Source organism: Oryzias latipes, chromosome 22, assembly GCF_053564925.1.
Source record: "Oryzias latipes strain Hd-rR chromosome 22, Olatipes_Hd-rR_3.1".
Classification (NCBI taxonomy): domain Eukaryota; kingdom Metazoa; phylum Chordata; class Actinopteri; order Beloniformes; family Adrianichthyidae; genus Oryzias; species Oryzias latipes.
Window position 1 is genome coordinate 3,439,906 of NC_136258.1, and position 17,797 is coordinate 3,457,702.

A 17,797-nucleotide genomic window follows, 5' to 3' on the forward strand; every position below is an offset into this window, starting at 1 on the left:
TAACATTCATTTTTTTACAGTGAACAAACTCAGCACAAAAAAGTCACCAACCAGAAAGATGTCAGCATCTTTTCAGGATGCTTTTATTATTTTTATTTCTGTAAACTGCACATTTTTGTGAGCGATGCAGTGCAACAGCCTTTGTCATTAGGAGCATTTTTCAACTGAGCCCTGTTCCTTCAGATCAGAGGAAATCTTGTCCTTTCCGCGTCATTTACAAACATTTTTGTGATCCATTGGCAACATCTACTGGTCAAAAAGGGAACTTTGTCCAGATTTTTTTGGGCTGTTTATTGTCTATTGATCAATCAGTCAACGGTTGTGAGGAGGTGTTTAAGCAAAAATTACATAACAGAATCAAACACAGAGGCTAAGAAAGTAAAAAGAGAAACATCAGGAAAATAGAGCCGCAGAGTATAAACACAACATAGACAGTCTGTCAATAATCAGCGATAATAAATGGACATCTTAGTAGTAAATAAAAACCACATTCATTTTATTAAAAAAATGTAATTTCCGTGCCCAACAAAACCTAAAAGAATACACTTGAAAGAAAAAGAAACATGGAAAACTTCTGAATTCAATGAATTGATGTCATTGTTAAATTTGTGATAAAAATTTAAACAATAAACATTTATATCTGGACATAATCATCTAACTTTATGATTTCATTCATGTCTATGTGTGTGATTTTTGGTAGAGGATTATGGAGAAATAACATAGAAAAATCTGACGTTAATCCCAGAATTCAGACTTTTTTTCTCTGAATTCTGACTTTAATGGTTCTCTTGGAAATCTGACTTGAATCCCAGAATTTTGACTTGAATCTCATAATTCTTACTTCAATCCGTCTTCCGTGGAGAATAGAGATTAAATAAACTGTTTTTAAAAAGTTATGATTGAGAAAAGAGGCAGAAACGAGGCGGGAACAGGGGACTAAGCGCGAGCGCAGCCAAAGTAACTGTCAGGGTCAGACCCGCCTCCAGGCCGCAGTGACCTGCTCCTATTGGTCGAGCATGTGATTGACGTGTGCGTTGTCCAGTGGAGGGCGCGGGCGGGGAAGGTGCATCTGCGCAGCTGTGAGGCTGGGCAGAGAAAGGATCCGCCGCACAGACTCGACCTCTGGATTGATCAAGACGAAAGGTGATTGTCGGATCTGATCGATAACAGAATTTATGCTAGTTTGTATTCACACGGATGACTTTAGTGCGTTTTTATCGCTAAAACTTTTAATAATTAAGGTTGATAGTTTTTTTCCCCTCTTGTCTTACTTTGATCTTAGTTTCACTTTATTTTGATTCCCTTACTTTGAAGCTACCCCACCATGTTCTGAAACAGTTTATGCTAACTTTATGCCGCTGTCTTCATTTGCTGACGTCAGGTCTACTTTGAGTGCGCGTGAATGCGCCTTGTGCTCCTCTCTGTGATGGTGCGTTTGAGTGCAGCGTTTCTGCTGTAAACTGGACTTCCCAGAGGTCCCCCCCTCCCTCACAAGTGCAGGCTCACACAAGGTCAAACAGGTGTGTGTTTGTGTGTGAGGGGGGCAGACAGTGGTCGTTTGCCCGGCTGTAAAAGCTGTTGTTTGTGTGCAAACAAGCAGAGGATCCAGAGGGTCCAGCCTGTGCTCTTTGTCTGACCCTCAGAGGTGTGACCTTCTACAGGAGCGCAGACGCTGAACCACAGCTGAAGATGATTAATCAGTGACTAGTTGAGGCCTGCTTGGCTCCTATAGGCCTCACAGCCGCGACCTTGAGAATAATCGCTTTTCTTCTTCCTGCATTTCTGACATGTTCTTGTTTCGAACTGCTGACTCTCTAGTTTCACTTTCACTTTCAGATTCATTTGACAGAAGCTGTTTATTCTGAGATGTTCTTAACTTTCCGTTGTAGGAAAGTTGTGTCTTTATCCTCACTCCAGTTTTTTGCTAATCCAGGTCGTCCATCAGCAGAGAGATCTGCAGAAGCTCAGCTTCTGCTACTTGATTTTTTTCTAGATTAAAGTCCATTTGCTGATCCTGAAGAACAGAACCCTGTGGTCCATCCTCTCATCCAGCTCCACCCCTTTGTCCTCTTTGACCTTGCAGATGTCGTTTGCCAGCGACCGACTCTACAACACGTACATCAGGAGGAACCTGCCTACTATCGCCACCACGGTGAAAGTGCGAGAAGTGATTGTCCATCTGCCCTGCCTGACGTCCCACGACCGGGTGGGTACCCCGGAGGCGGTCAGGGCCTTCCCCCTCGCTGCTTTTGGGTTATTACGACCATGACATTGAAGAAGAAATAGTAATGGGATTACAGTTTTCTGATCATCTTTTGATCTATTGTAAAATGGTTCCCAGTGGTCTTTTAATGATTTTTAGCCAAAATGAAAAAAAATCTGTGTTGTTTTGTAGGACATAGTATCTGCAGAGCGGTAGTAAGTCATTAGAAAGTAACCTCTCAGTTGTGGGCGGAACCATTGGCGCGAAGTTAGCCTGCCGCTGCTTCCCAACATCCATCTGTTCTCCCACTAGCTTACATCCAAGCTAACATTAGCGTAGCAACAAAAAACGGGGGGGAATATCGGAGCTATCCAGCCGTACAGTTTAGATCCAGACTCCAGCTCAGACGAGGAAAACAAAGACGTACACGGATCTATTCGTCTGTAAATGGATGATCAGAATACAGCGGGGAGCTTGTGGCTTGGTGCAGTTGTGTCTACGTCACAACTACAAGCTTTTTCAAACAACTTTATTTGTCTGCTCCTGATTCACAACAATTTGAATTAAACAAAATACTCAGAGACGTAGTTTTAATCTTAATTTTCTTTAGAAATGTCCTCTATCATGAGAAAAATGCTCCAAGAACATGTTCAAAACAGCATTGTCATTGGAGTGGGTCTCAAAGAAACTATGGTCATAAATGTGTCATGTCCTGCAACCGTCTGTAGTTAAAGCCGCACTCGTCTCGTTCTCATAAAGGGACGCACGGCTTTGCTTTGTCCTCACTGCAGGAAAACATAGAAGCCAAGCGGGACAACAACGGGAATCACGATGCCATGGTGCTTCTGATGGAATGCCTGAAGAGACGGGAGAACTGGCCGGAGCAGCTCATCCAGGCTCTGGAAGCGTGTGAGCACGTCAGCTTGGCAGCAGAGGTCAGGGCGGCGTACGGCGCCCTGACTGGAGTCAACTGTGAGTCGTCTCTGTGTTTGAGCATGTGTGTTTCTGCAGCAGGTTCCAGTTATTCCGTTGTGAAAGAGCAGCTGGATGAATGGTAAACGGTGTAAACTTGGATAGGGTCAGAGTCCCATTCACCCATGCACACACACACAGGCACACACAGATGGCGGATAAAGATGTAGAATCTGCTGCTTCTCCTGACCGGAACAAACCACAGAACTTTCTTCATGGCTTATCACCTCCTCAGTAATGAAGGTTATGACTTTCACGCCTTCCCGCTTCATCTGTGGGCAGACATGACAGCGAATGTGAATGTGTTTGTGCGTGAGTGAATGGAAGTATAACTGTGAAGTGCTTTGGCCTTCAAACAAAGGTAGTAAAGCAGCAAATAAGTACACACCTTTTACCATTTCATGCAAATGCATCAACATTTCTAACATCTTTAAGTCACGTAGGTTTTTTTGCCTCCATTTTTTTTAATCTTCAAATAAGTTTTTTTATTTTTTTTTGCATTTCGTCTCTGAGTTATCTGCAAATTCCAACTGACAGGTACTATGGTTCAGGGTCCAGTTCATATCAACCGCAGTAGTGGAGGATTTGACCACATAACAAACTCAAAAAGACTTTCCAATGGTTTGTATTGTGAAAATACTAAAAATTAAGTTTAGAAAACTGATATGTTTAAAAGAGGAACAACTCTTTGTTGAGTCTAACAGATGTAAAAACTTGGTTATAACACTATAAAATGGGCGGCAGTGGCTCAGGCGGTTGAGCAGGTCGGCCAATGATCAAAGGGTCGGTAGTTTGATCCCCGCTCCCCCCAGTCAACTGTCGCTGTGTCCTTGGGCAAGGCATTTCACCCTCCATGCCTCATGTGTGTGATTGCATAGAAATGTCCCAGTCATGGTTAGAGGGGCCGTAGGCGCACATTAGCAGCCACGCCTCTGTCAGTCTGCCCCAGGGCAGCTGTGGCTACCATCACCAAGTATGAATGAATAATGGACACATTGTAAGTGTAGATAAATCTAATCCATTATTATTATTATTATTATTATTAAATGAGAATTACTCAAAATATTCCCGTGGTTGGCCACATATGAATGTCAGCCAAAGGACCATGAGTAACGTAGATCTCCATAAATGTGTAGCAGAAGCCGTCGCCGCTGTAGAGTGAAGTGACTTTGAGTGTTTGCTTTCAGCTCAGCTGAGTTCTTAGGACAGGATCAGACAGACTGTCTGACCTTCAGAGGCTCCTTCAGAGCAGTTCATGTACGGAGACGGGAAACTTCAGGAGTCCTGGCTTATGCCTTACTCACAACTGCCCTCACAGGTGGAGACAGGCTGTTGAATAATGGGCAAACCTGTACAGGGCACACAGGGGACATGCAAAAAATGTCAAGGTCATAAACCACTTGTTGAGCATGTAGAGCAAAAATACAAATGCTTCACGATACACTTATCATGTGCACAACAATGGTACATTCCATTTTCATGACCTGAGAGACACACCAACACTCCCCCTAAAGGGCCTATATCATGCTTTTCTTATGTCTTTCACACTAATCCATATATATGATAGGATATATTACCTTTGCAGTGTTAGAAATAAGGGGGGAAAAAATGGTTGTCCTCTGATCAACCTGGCAAGTAATATTTGGTTGTCCTACCCAATGTTTGGTTGTCCTTGGATACCAATAATCAACAGCAACTAAACCTACTCAGATGTCAGTACTTACATCTTTATTTCTTCTATACGTCTAATATCAACTGCCTCTTATGATGGACATTTAAAAAACTCTTTAAATATTAAAAACAAACATTTTACTTAATATTGAAGCATCTGGTTACACAAAGTATTGCCATGTAAATCAAATACTGTTACGGTCAAATGAAAATACTTTATCTTACCCTATAATATATCAGAAAATTGATTACATTAACCAACACTGTAACCTAATGAGTATTTTTAAAATTTAGAACACTTGTATGGACTGGCACTAGTACAGCATTCCAAATATAAAGTAATATTTATATGTGATGAAAAGTTATAATCTGATATAACATCTATTTCAAATAAACACATGTGTAAAAGATACCATGTTTCCATTGTGCTGCAGTAGCAGTAAAGACTAATATCCCTGATCTTTTAAACAAGACATGCAGGTGCAATGTTGTCATTTTGACAAGTCATTTCAGACAAGTTCCTCTAGGGACATGTCATCATCATCAACGTCCGACTCAGTCTGCTTTCATCCTATTCCAGCCATGGCCTGCCGACTGTCCAGCTTTGTTGAAATGCCCCTTTTCTTCTAGTTTGGTCATACGATTCTTGGCTCAATGATCTCTTCAAGGATGTGCTGGGAGACGCCTTTGTGGGTTGCTTTCCAAAGCTTTGAAAAATTGACAACTGTTTATCCATTTCTGTGTCAAAAGAATCACGACATCATGTATATGATAAATATTAATAATATCTAGTCCTCCAACAAGCTCACTAGAGAAAAGCTGTAACAGATAAAATGCACTAATCTCGGGTGTACGGCAATAGGATTCCGTCAGGCCTATTATTAATAATAACACTTCATGTAAAAATGTACTTTAGGTCTAAATAACCCTGAACACACAAATTTGGCTTGTTTTCTCTACAGTACAAAGATTAAATGTATATATAATTGATAAAATAAGTAAATGCAAGCCTGAAGGTAAAAACAAAAAGCTACATTTGCAGAATGATGGCCACACAATTTAATGTTTTATTACAAGAAAATGTTTTTCAAAGGGGGTAAAAGGTTAAATTTTTATGATTTCCCATTTCTCAAAAGGCATAAAATAATGTTTCCTGTCCCAAAGTTGCAACTCATCACTAATAGAAGGATATCTGGACCTTTCTGGATATGTGAAAAGACTACAGGCACTTCGACACATGGTCTGCTTACAGTTCATTTCCTAAATTTGCAACAGCCTCTGTTTCTGAATTCCTGTTGGTACTTTTCTACTTTCTTATCACTGTTGAGTTATTTCTGATTAATTCTAATGATATTATGATCAATATGAGCAATGAAATAGTATTTTACCTCTTCTCGAGTTGCAGCGAGCGCCCAAAACAGCCTTGACTTTACTTTCGGTTACGATTCTGCGATGCCCCCTCTGCAGCTGAGTTTGACCCCCCTGTAATACGAGTGTAGAAAATTCATGCATTTTTGTGTGTAAAATGAGCAGATAAAAATAGGGCACACAAAAGGATGTCGTCAAATTGTGTTTGTGTGTGTGGTGGTGGTGGTGCTGGGGGGGGGCTAGGAAGATTTTAGCAAACAGGTCCTGTGGCCCCCCTTAGACCACTTAGTGCCCATGAAATAGCCCTCAGTCTCAAAAAGGTTGGTGACGCCTGCTTTAGACTGCTTCGGCCTGCATGAATTGCCACCATGCCAGTTATGTGGGTTAATTTGGAGTCAGGGATCCGTGCTGAGTCAGGGTTGGTCCCTCAGGGTTCCTCCAGGCTGGGGTCAGGCGTGTTCACCACATATCTTTGCTTCCTTTCAGACTCCAGCGCCGTCTGCCCTCCAACAACGGTTGTCAGAGCGCACGTCCATCCGGTACCGGCTGCCGGTCCACCCGCCGTCCCGGACAGCGGAGCGAGCCACCCCGCTGCAGTTGCTCCGCCTCCTGGGGTTCCTCCAGTCCCTGCAGAGCCAGCCATCCAGTGTCCATCCCCGCTGCAGAACACTGCAGAACCCCACCCTCCTGAAGCTCATCTGTCAACTCCAACTGTAGTTCCACCTACTGTAACCCCTCCACCTTCTCCTGAGACCCCCCATGCTCTGCAGGCTGCTGCTGTGCCACAGGAGGACATGCAACGAGTGCCAGAGGAGAACTCGGAGAGCCTGGATGAGGTGGGTGACGATGCCAACCCGCAAAACAAAGAGGGAGCCACACCTCAACCCCCAGGCAGCAGGAATGACGACCCCACCATGAGTCCCACCACCACCCGAGTACAGCTGGGAGCCAGACAGGGATCCTGTGTTCCCCCACTGACTCCAGAGAAGTCCCCGGTCCAGGACTCCTCCCCCCCAGCCATCCCAGCACCCTCGGCTAAGGTTTTCCAAGCTGTACAGGTGAGTGTCTGCAGTCACCACCTGAGATGATGCTCTGCAGGGGCTTCTGCCCCCACCCCACTGGTGCTCTGGCCGAGCAGAAGTCCCACAACTGATTATGCTGCCTAATCTGGTTGGTGGTTTGAACCTAGTTTAGCAGCTTCAGTCACCCAGAGGCGGATAGTGAGCTGCTTCACGCCGTGCATGGCGGAGGCTGTGGTTCAAAAGCCTTTGATCTTTAAGGTTTAATCTTAAAGTTAACTCTGACACGGGTTCTTATGTAGCCAAAAATCTGCAAATGTACCTCCAGACCTCTGAGAGACTTTTCTTAAAAAATATGACCCAGAATGTGGCTGGATCTGAGGTTCAGCACAGGTTCTGAGCCGGGTCAGAACCTTGGTTTCTACGCTAAAATTTAACGCAAAACTTAATGCTAAACCTTGACTCAAAATGTGATGCAAATTTTTAGGCAGAACTTAAATGCAAAAAAAAAGAAAAATAATGCAAGACCTAACGTTAACGGTAAACTTTAATAAAGTTTACATTTTAAACGGTAAAGCAGAACTTTACAGTAAACTTTAACTCTAAATTTGAACACAAAATTTAAACTTTTTTGCTAACGGTAACACGAAACCTAACAGTGAACTTTGATGCAAACTTAATGGTAAACGCTAACGCAAAACACTAAATATTAAAGCTACATTTGAACTCAAAATGGATCGAAAAACTCAAAATTTTAAGCAAACCTTATAACAAAAGTGCCATGCTCCAATTTAAATGTAAAGAACATTTTGTGGAAAAAGCAGTAAAATTGAATTTTTCCTGCTGTGCTTTCCTGCCTGTGAAACGCTGCACATGTGTACAGCCGACTTACAGACACGTGAACAGAACACATTCAATATATGACTAACAAAATCACTGGCAGTAAACTATACCTACAAACAGGTTAGTGTAGCCCCCCCCCTCACCACCGAGTAACCATGTGCGCTGAAATCTGGTCTTTCAAAATAAAAGCATGGGAGCAGCAGTGAAAGAAGAGCTGTCAGATCAATAATAATAACAATTGAACCTTCTCATCACTTTTTCCGGCAGGCTGTCGACAGCAGCCCTCAGACAGAACCTGCAGCTTCGTTTGGTCCTCCTGTTGGGACGCCCCCCCCTCTTGATGATGATGTGTGTCTCAGTAAACCAGGTCAACTGGTCAGCGTCGCACCACAAAGCAGTGCCGGGCCTGCCGTCCTCCCCAGCAGCCCGGATGAACCCTTCAGCGGCGGCAGCGACCGTCTGGAAATCAGCGAGGCTGCCCCAGACGCTGTGGCCCCCTCTCAGGCGCCTGCTGCTGGGGGGTCAGTAGTGGAACTTCCATGCCAAGAGAACGGCGTTGCTCTTGACCTGCACGAACCTGAAGAGAATCATTACGAGTCGCTGTGTTCCAGCATGGGGGTGCTGGAGAACGTGGTGCATGTGTCCCAAGAGCCCTCCCTCCCTAATCTGAGCGGGCAGACCTCCTGCTCCCCCCCGCAAAGGAAAGAAGCGGGAAAAGGAGTCACCTCTGCAGCTGACGAGGCTCTTTCAGACCCTGCCAAGGCTAAAGTTTCTCCTGATCTCCAGACAGCAGGGGCCCCTCAGGCCCCCACCACCTGGGCAGCTCCTGGGTGGTACGCGCTGACTGCTGCAGCCGTGTGTTCATGCGCTCTGCTGTTGGCCTGGAGGTTCAAGAAAATGTGAAAAGCAGAAGTCAACTGGAGTTTGAGTGAGGGATGGGGGGGTCTAATGTTAGCACTAACCTGTAAAGCTACGTTCACACCGCCCCCAGCAACTCACGTCCAAGCGTCCGTTGTCAATGATAAATCTTCATATACATGCGCTTCACACATATCTATGCATGTTCTTAACGAGCATTTTCAGGCTAAGTACAAAGCGCGTGGCCATTGAGTGGAGAGTTAAACCAGGTTGAACTTTGACCAATCAGGGACTTGGATTTGGTAGTGGCGTATGGATTTGGTTTATGAACCCAGACATGACAACAACCATGACAACGTCAGTACGAAGATAAACCAAGTCGCCTGGCCTGACGGTAATCCATGTCCATCATGGTGAGGATGTCAGATAGCTTCACGTCTCTTCGTGCTTCTAGAAAAAGAAAAAAAGAAGAAGCCCCTCCCTGCTTGTCCAGTGTGAACACCATGGGCTTAAGCATTCAAGGTCGTGCATCAAAAACCCGGTGTGTGCGTAGCTTCAGGGTGGAATCTTAAGCTGCACACCTGTGCTGGGGGGGTCACCCCTTAGTCCTTCGCTCTTAAAGTCCTTAAACCAAGCTCTGCCTTCATTTTGTAGGGGAGGGGGGCTATGTGGACCCTTCCTGTAACTGTGGGGTTTCCACTGTAACTGTGGAGGTAATCGGTGTCTTTGGGGGCTGCTATATTTATTTGTAAATAGGCATTCACTTTCCTCTAAGTGCACAGCAACGTCTTAAATGAGGGCTGGCTGTTCTTGTATGCGTCTGTCGTGTAGGTTTCTGCTGACCAACAGAATTTCACGTGGGAGCTTTTAGATAGACGTGTTTAAAGGGTCCTGCTGTTCTGAATTTAATTCTTTGGACTGAGTCGGTGTGGCATCATCTGTAGAAAATGACTTCCAACAAAATGAAGTCGATTTGTTTGCCTTTTTTCTGTGTGTGTTGCCATGTTGGAACCAGAAATCGTCAGTAAGCAGTGATTAGTCTGAGTCCACGTTTTGTGGCAACCGCTCTTCCACCGGGGGAGAGCTTGTTGGACGTCCACACCCCTACAGGCCACAGAAAACGGTCGGTCAAACGTTTCAACCGTTGGCCGTAGGGGCCAGCGGACACCACGAACATCAAGAACGTGTTCAAAATGTATGGGAGCAAGAATGTTTATTCTGACCAATAGAATAACTGAGTAATAGGTGTTTATTTCTCCATAGAAGTCTATGGGATTTTGGCTTTTGGAGCCAGAAGTAGTTGGATGGGGTTTCTAAGTCCAGTTTTCATCTACAAATGGGTGTTAAGGTTGACATTTCATAAACAGCTTTGTGTAGAGAACTCGACTGATCTGAATGAATTTGCACACTTTAAAATTTTGTATTCCTGGGGGGTGGGGGATATTGTCAGTCATATTTTTGTGTGAAACTTGTTCAAATCTTTGGCACTTGTAGCCTTGGGCTGAATCAATCAATTGTTAATCAAATAAATTTTAAAAAATAAATCGATGTTTATTTTTTTAATTAACACCTATCACAAAACAAATACACAAATATATTTTTAAACTTTAATATTTGCACATTTATGGAGCTAAAAGTGTGTTTAGAGTGGAAACATGACAGATTCTGTCTTTCTTCGCACAAGCTCGCTGATTGGCGGGATCAAGCGCGGACTGGCGAGATCAAGCGCTGATTGGTTCTCTCTTCCTTCAATCACGCGAGAGCCCCGCCCACAGGACGTGCAGCTCTAGATTGAGTCCGGGTCTGAGCTCGAAAACTCCTCCGGAAATCTTCATTCTGTCAGGCATTGAACATTTATGTGGCCGTGTGGTGAATTCCATGGCGTCTAACGGCCACCAGCTCGATGACACCGCGGACGAAGACGAGACGCCCTCGAAGCAGCCGAGGTCCGGCTGCTCCTTCAGCCAGGAGCCCCAGAATGAAGCCGCCGCGCCCGCAGGAAGAGCGACCACAGAGCGGCGGACGTCTAACTCGACGACGAGGCACCGGAAAAACTCGATGAAGAAGACGAGGCCGCGTATGTGTTCCCGTTTGCGCCGCGGGCTCCGTTTATTTACCGGGGAAGAGCCAGCTGTACATACACAGAGCCCCCTCCCCTACACACACACACACGCATCCACACAAACATGTCAGTGTTCGTACGGCATAAATTGCGGCTCCTTATGGAAAAAGCTGCGTGTTTCCCCGCAGGAAGCTGCAGTATCGGGGCTGCGCGGGATAAATGAGGCGGTGTCACAGTCAGCGTTCCTCCGGTGACGTGATGGCAGAACTGAGAGAATATGAAGAACGTTTTCACAAGATGGCGTTCGCGGTACACTGTGTTCTGCCGGAGAGAAAAGGAGCCGCGGACCCCCGCGCGCGCGCCTAATGACAAATGCGTGTTTGCATGTCAGGTCATTATTCTGTCTCTGACACCCCCCCCCCCCCCCCCACAGCGTTTCCCTGGTTCGGGATGGACATTGGAGGGACTCTGGTGAAGCTGGTGTACTTTGAGCCCAAAGACATCACAGCAGAGGAGGAGCAGGAGGAGGTGGAGAACCTGAAGAGCATCCGCCGCTACCTGACCTCCAACACCGCCTACGGGAAGAGCGGCATCCGGGACGTCCACCTGGAGCTGCAGGAGCTGACGCTGGACGGCAGGACGGGAAACCTGCACTTCATCCGCTTCCCCACCCACGACCTCCCCGCCTTCCTGCAGATGGGCAGAGACAAGCACTTCTCCAGCCTCCACACCACCCTGTGCGCCACAGGGGGGGGCGCCTACAAGTTTGAGTCGGATTTCCGCAGGGTGGGTGTCCACAGGGATGGGGTGTGAAGGAACAGTGCAGATCTGCTTTCCTGTATCTTTAATGTTCCAGTTTGGTCCGTTGACTGTAAAGAGAACTGGACTGAGTGACCCCCCCCTGCCGTTCCAAACAGGAAGCACCCACTGGTTCCAAGAAGCCAAAGTCCCATTGACTTCTATGGAGAAATACACGACAGTTACTCAGTCATTTGGACAGGTTCTTGCTAATCCTATTTTTTTCTGTAGTCCAGGTTATTCAAGTGATAATCTGACCAATAGGATGACAGTATGTGCTCTCACGTCCAACGTCTAAAACGTTGGACAGATTCTCCTGAGCCCACATTCAGTGGTAGGGGGTGTGGACTATCACAAGCTCACTCCGGGTTGACAAGAGTGGTTGCCATAGAAACATTGACAGACCGACTAGGCCAACGATTGCTTACTGACACATTTTTGGTTCCAACATGGTGCATCGTGAAAAAATGTCAACTTAAGTGACTTCATTAGGTTGGTGCTCATTCCCTATGAGTGACATCACACTCACTCAGTCCAATTCTTTTATGCTACGTTCACATCGCCAACTCGGGTTTTAGTGCAGAATGTCGGATCTGGCGATTCTGGCACGAAATGGTTGGGTTGACAGCTGGCGTCCTTAAAACGGCGGACATGGATCACCATCATGTCAGACGAGTGGCCTCGGCGTGGGGTGTTCATCCTGGACAAGCACAGCTCCATTCCGATATGTGTCATCATTCTGACCAACAGTATTGTTGGCCGTGGGCGGCCGTGGTGCAGCGGTAGGGCGGTCGACCCATGATCGTAATATTGCAGGTTTGATTCCCGCCTTGCACACCCATGTGTCGAAGTGTCCTTGGGCAAGACACTGAACCCCGCTTTGCCTCTGGTGGGAGGTTGGCGCCAGTGTTTGGCAGCGGAGCCGCCACCAGTGTGTGAATGTGTGTGTTCATGGATGAATGGGTCTGTGACTGTAAAGCGCTTTGGGCCTTCGTAAGAAGGTAGAAAGCGCCATATAAGTATACGCAGTATACGATTTCTCCTTCCTTGTCTATTTTCAAATGGTTGGCACTTCCTGATTGGTCAAAGTTTGACCTTTCAGCAGACTCACGTTTAGTGTGTAGAGCCCCAAAACGCTCGTGGAAACCTGTGTGGCTACGCGTGAAAGCCAAGGCTTTGAACGCAGAAGCCCGGGAGGCGTGTTTACATCCACGTCTTTGGTTGTCATTCGTTGCCGAGGGCGATGTGAACGTAGCTTTAAGCGGTCAATGGTTTCAACCTGACAGTATTTTTCAGACAGATGACCGAAAAACCAGCACAAACTTTACTGTGGATCTGAATTCTATATTTGTTTTATCTGCTTTATTATACTAAAATAAAGCTGGAATTTATGTCTGAAAGCAACCCCCCAATCCAGCTCCAGTTGTCCCCTTGACCACACCCCCTTGGTACCAGTTTGACCCCCTGCTGTTTGTCTCTCAAACAAAGATGGCCGACCTGGAGCTTCACAAGCTGGACGAGCTGGACTGCCTGGTGCGGGGGGTGCTGTACATTGACTCGGTGGTGTCCTGGGGGGCGTCGGAGTGCTACTACTTTGAGAACCCCACAGACCCGGAGCAGTGCGTGCAGAAGCCCTACAATCTGGAGAACCCCTATCCTCTGCTGCTGGTCAACATCGGCTCCGGGGTCAGCATCCTCGCTGTGTACTCTGAGAACAACTACAAACGCGTCACTGGGACCAGGTGAGGACCCCCCCCCCCCCCCCCCCCCCATGCAGCTTATCACAAGGGTACGAGGGGCTTCCGTTACTCACCTAGAGGGTAGTATTCCAGCAGCACAAACCAAACTCTGCTTTGAGGTCAGCTTTAAAGACCCGCTCCACTGAAAATGGTCATTTCTGTGTTTTTAGCTCGTTCTTGTTGGATTTTCTCACGATGGAGGACATTTAAAAGGAAAATTAAGCTTATAACTGCATTTCTGAGGATTTCTGTATTCAAATTGTTGTGAAGGGGGCGGGGTTGCTCTGCACTAACGGCCCCGCCCAAGACTCAGGTGAATTTCCAGAGTTAAGTTAGCGTCACAGCCCCTCACGAGCGTCATACAGGACATGATATCAGTCATACAATACAGTAGCTGGTTGCTAAACTAAACATGCTGAGCTAAACGGGCATCTCTGCCCTTTGACCCTCCTTCTCCGTGAGGAAAAACTGATTCTGAGGGAAAAAAGAAGAACCTCAGGGATGTTCACATAAAGGAGGGAGTAAATGCACATTTCTGCGTTCTTGTATTCTACGCAAGTTTCTGCAACCATTTGCCGGGTCCATGTAGAAAATGTGCAGCCATTAAAAAAGTTAAACCAGGTCAAATTTTGGCCAATCAGGGGCTCGGGTTTGGTAGTGACCTACAAATGGTGTCCTTTTTTAATTCACGGAAGTGCCAACTGTTTGATCATGAAGAAATTCAATTAGACTCCAAGTCCTTCATTTATCGGAATAGAGCAGAGAAAGAAAAAGCCTGGAGCTACACTCACAAGATTTACCCGCTTCAACATTTCACCAAACCTCTTCCGGCTGTAGGTGTTAGACATGTAAAGAGAAGAGGACGCCCCCCCCCTGTGTGTCCTGTGTTAACACCACGGGCTGAATGCACGTTCAGGAACACGCTAAATGGGGGTTTTTGATCGAACACATCACATGTCCGATGTGTCCTGAGCTAAACTCTGCAGACGTTTTTGATTTGGGCTAAAAACGGCATAATTGTAATTAAAAGACCACTGGGAACACTTTTACAATGGATCCAGAGGCGATTGGAGCGGGTCCTTCAGTCAGGGGGGGCTCGTTTGTTTCAATCTGTCCGGCGCGTTGCTTTGCACGCCCACGCTGGAAGTCTGATGGCGTCTGCCGCCGCGCTTTCCTTCAGGGGGGAGGGAGACGCAGGAAGAGCTAGTGCCAGCACCTGGTGTCAGCCGCAGCATTCCGGTTTAAAGCAGACGTGGGGGTGGGGGGGTCAGGACTTCCCGCTCTCCCGGCGGGAGGATGAACTGAACGTTTGCCGGCTCTCTGCTCTGGCAGCCTCGGCGGCGGGACCTTCCTCGGCCTTTGCTGCCTGCTGACAGGCTGCTCCACGTTTGAGGAGGCCCTGCAGATGGCCTCTGAGGGGGAGAGCACCCGCGTGGACAAGCTGGTCCGGGACATCTACGGAGGAGACTATGAGAGGTTTGGACTGCCGGGCTGGGCTGTGGCGTCAAGGTGCGGTTCCCAGCTGCTTCCTCCCGTTACTGTTGGACAGTCTGCCAGAGAACTAGATAGCTTTGTCTGTCGTCCTGTGAAGCAGTCACAGTAATCAGATTGTCACAATCCTCCAAACGTGTGCAGTGGACGCCCCTCCCAAGAATAAACCTCCTCTCCTTTGGTAGTTTTGGCAATATGATGTCCAAAGAAAAGAGGGAGTCGGTGTCTAAAGAGGACCTGGCCAGGGCCACCCTGGTCACCATCACCAACAACATTGGCTCCATCACCAGAATGTGCGCTCTGAACGAGGTGAGTGCACGTGTGCAGACGGGGCTGCTGTCCTCCCCGTACCCGCCAGTGGACCATGCCGCCGCCGCCGTGTTCCCTCTCTGCCTTCAGCCTCTTTATGATGCTGCCTTGTGGCGTCTTGATCAAGCAGCATTGTACAGGGCTATGAAGGCGTGGAGGAGCTTCTCTACGCCCACAGTGGGCGGAGTTTTATGACTGGATCCCTGTCCTTAATAGCAATGGTCCCCAGAGACAAAAACAAAAGACACAACCTACATTTGTTCTGTTTTTATTTACAATCTGGGTTTGAAGGAAGTTTTATTCTGGAAAATCTGTGGATTCTCAATCTTGAGGCATGTCAAGTAACTCAGTCACATGTTGAAAATACGTCCGCTGCTTTCTTAAAGTGGCTGCTAAAAACTCCAAGCTAGCAAAGTTAGCAAAAAAACATGTATCTGGAACGTTTCTGCATAAAAGATCCAGAGAGGAAAAAGAAGAAGAGCTTTAACTGCATTTAGCAGACAAAAGTCTTTACTCCACACATGGATTTATTGCTCCAGTTGCTCCCACCCATTATAATAATAATATAATGAATATTATAATATATAATATTATATATATAATATTCATCAATCGGCTGTCTGTTTTGCTACGGCAATGCTGCTTCCTGTAGCCACATTCAAAGAAAAGTCTATTTAAACGACTCTCATGTGTCTTCCAGACTTCTGCGTTCAGAAGTCGTGCGTTCGGATGTCGCTATGCAGGTTATTTAGTCTGTTTTCAGGCTCTACGTACAAAACACACAGCCAAAAAAATGCATGTTGAAAACTAGACCTGTTGACCTTTGACCCATCAGGGACTAGTAGTGTCACATGGATGGCCTCCCTTCTAATTGACGGAAGTGCCAACAGTTTAAAAATAGATCATAGAGGATAAAGGAATCATTTGTGCCCGGATGGATTTCTATGACACAAAGTCTCTCATGTATCGGAATAGATCTGAGAAGGAAAAAGCCTGGAGCCAGTTTTAACATTTAGTGCCAACTCTCTTCTAACTGTGAGTCCGGCCCAATCTGAATTCTGCCCCCACCCCCGCTTCCCCCCATCCCTTCAGTTGGATCAGTTGTGGGGGTATTTTGAGGGAAAGGGTTGTTTTTTTTGAGTGACTTCCAAATGAGAAGACCTTCTTTTTCAATAACTCTCCCTTTGGAGGGCTAAATGTTGGGGAAGAATTCAGATTACCTGCGCCAATATCAGGTACTTGAACGCACCATTTTCCAGTTGTGTTTGCAGCATTCTGAGGATGCTGCTAATAAAGTTTCTGAAACAGCTGATTCATGGTTTACATTCAATTATAAAAATGTTGTTTTTTATCCGTGGCTCCTTAAAGGTGGGCCGAGCCTGACGAAGGTTGGAGAGTTCTGCTTTGGAGTTTTCTGCTGAATCTGTTGGTCTTTTCTTCCCAGAGCATAGAGAGGGTGGTGTTTGTGGGGAACTTCCTCCGGGTCAACACCCTCTCCATGAAGCTGTTGGCCTACGCCATGGACTACTGGTCCAAAGGCCAGCTGAAGGCGCTCTTCCTGCGCCATGAGGTAGCTGAGATACTTTGAGGGCGTGGCCTGGGGGGGGGGTGACCTCTCCTGAAGCTTCCTGTGGTTCTCCTTGATTTTAGGGTTACTTTGGTGCGGTGGGGGCCTTGCTTGAGTTGCTGCATCGGACCTAGTCCGTCCCACCATCGTCCAAAGAGAAGACTTGATCTGCTGCACTTTAGACCCCCCCCCCCCCCCCTGCGGGGGCCGTCCCCCTCCTTCCAGCGGTTCCTGTGGAGGACATGGAGGTGGCCTGACGACGTTCCTCAGGGGAACCTTCCGTTCTGCAGCTTGGAGGGTTCTGGGCCTGGTCTTTCGGACCGGTCCTTGATGTTTTACCATAAACCACAAAGTTCTGTCCTGATTCCATGAAGACCTCCTGAGCCTGATCTACCCAATGCTGGGGGGCATTCTGTTCTCAGGATGTTCTTGGGTTCGGCTGGGGGAGGGACCCTAAAGGGCTGTAGTTCAGGTTTGGACTTCTGAAGAGCTGGATGTTCACGTGAGCCCCCACCCTTTCAGGGGAGACTCACCTGTAGTGATCTGTTCCTGAGGTCCTCGGTCTTTTCCAAAGGGGGGGTCTTCACAGTTTGCCTCAGTTGGTCCGGCAGCGTTCAGAGGGACCACCAGGAGGCACCACCCGTTCCAGAAGTGCCTCCCGCTTCAGACGTGGGGCTTTTCAGTGTTCTCAAATGTTCTACTGTTGTTTGAGCTGTAAAGTTTGGCACCGTTAAAAAATAAAGTTTGTAAAGTTCTGCTCTGACTCTGAAAGCATCATTGAAGAACCGGGAAAGTGACTTTTTTTGTAGATGTCCGACTGAGGAGGGGCCTCGGGCGAACGCATGGAGGGGCCCGGCTCTCCGCAGGGCCCCGGTCGCCTAGGTTAGCTCCTCCTCA

General features: G+C 46.9%; 2 protein-coding genes, 1 long non-coding RNA gene and 1 other non-coding gene across 5 annotated transcripts; 3 read left to right on the plus strand and 1 right to left on the minus strand.

Moving 5' to 3' along the window:
• Positions 1-1,040: 1,040 nt before the first annotated feature.
• Positions 1,041-10,478, plus strand: mavs (mitochondrial antiviral signaling protein). Its single transcript, XM_004082817.4, has 5 exons — positions 1,041-1,143; positions 2,084-2,206; positions 2,995-3,175; positions 6,701-7,272; positions 8,344-10,478. The coding sequence occupies exons 2-5, from the start codon at positions 2,084-2,086 to the stop codon at positions 8,977-8,979; spliced, it is 1,512 nt and encodes a 503-aa protein (XP_004082865.1). The 5' UTR covers positions 1,041-1,143; the 3' UTR covers positions 8,980-10,478.
• LOC144988996 (uncharacterized) lies at positions 3,312-8,455 on the minus strand. The gene is made up of 4 exons (XR_013653116.1): positions 8,321-8,455; positions 6,235-6,328; positions 4,405-4,524; positions 3,312-3,447 (listed from the first exon to the last, which is right to left on the minus strand). It is a non-coding gene; the product is annotated as an uncharacterized LOC144988996 (long non-coding RNA).
• Positions 10,479-10,689: 211 nt separating the features above from the next.
• pank2 (pantothenate kinase 2) lies at positions 10,690-17,663 on the plus strand. 2 transcript variants are annotated; one of them, XM_004082792.5, is made up of 7 exons: positions 10,690-11,011; positions 11,430-11,782; positions 13,283-13,536; positions 14,866-15,042; positions 15,210-15,333; positions 16,778-16,903; positions 16,984-17,663. In XM_004082792.5, exons 1-7 carry the CDS (start codon positions 10,813-10,815, stop codon positions 17,032-17,034), a joined length of 1,284 nt encoding a protein of 427 aa, XP_004082840.1. In that variant the 5' UTR covers positions 10,690-10,812; the 3' UTR covers positions 17,035-17,663. The 2 variants fall into 2 exon arrangements, with proteins under 2 accessions (XP_004082840.1, XP_011489091.1); XM_011490789.4 differs by having other exon boundaries at positions 14,866-15,009.
• mir103-2 (microRNA mir-103-2) lies at positions 15,400-15,500 on the plus strand. The gene has a single exon (NR_107208.1). It is a non-coding gene; the product is annotated as a microRNA mir-103-2 (primary transcript).
• Positions 17,664-17,797: the final 134 nt, after the last annotated feature.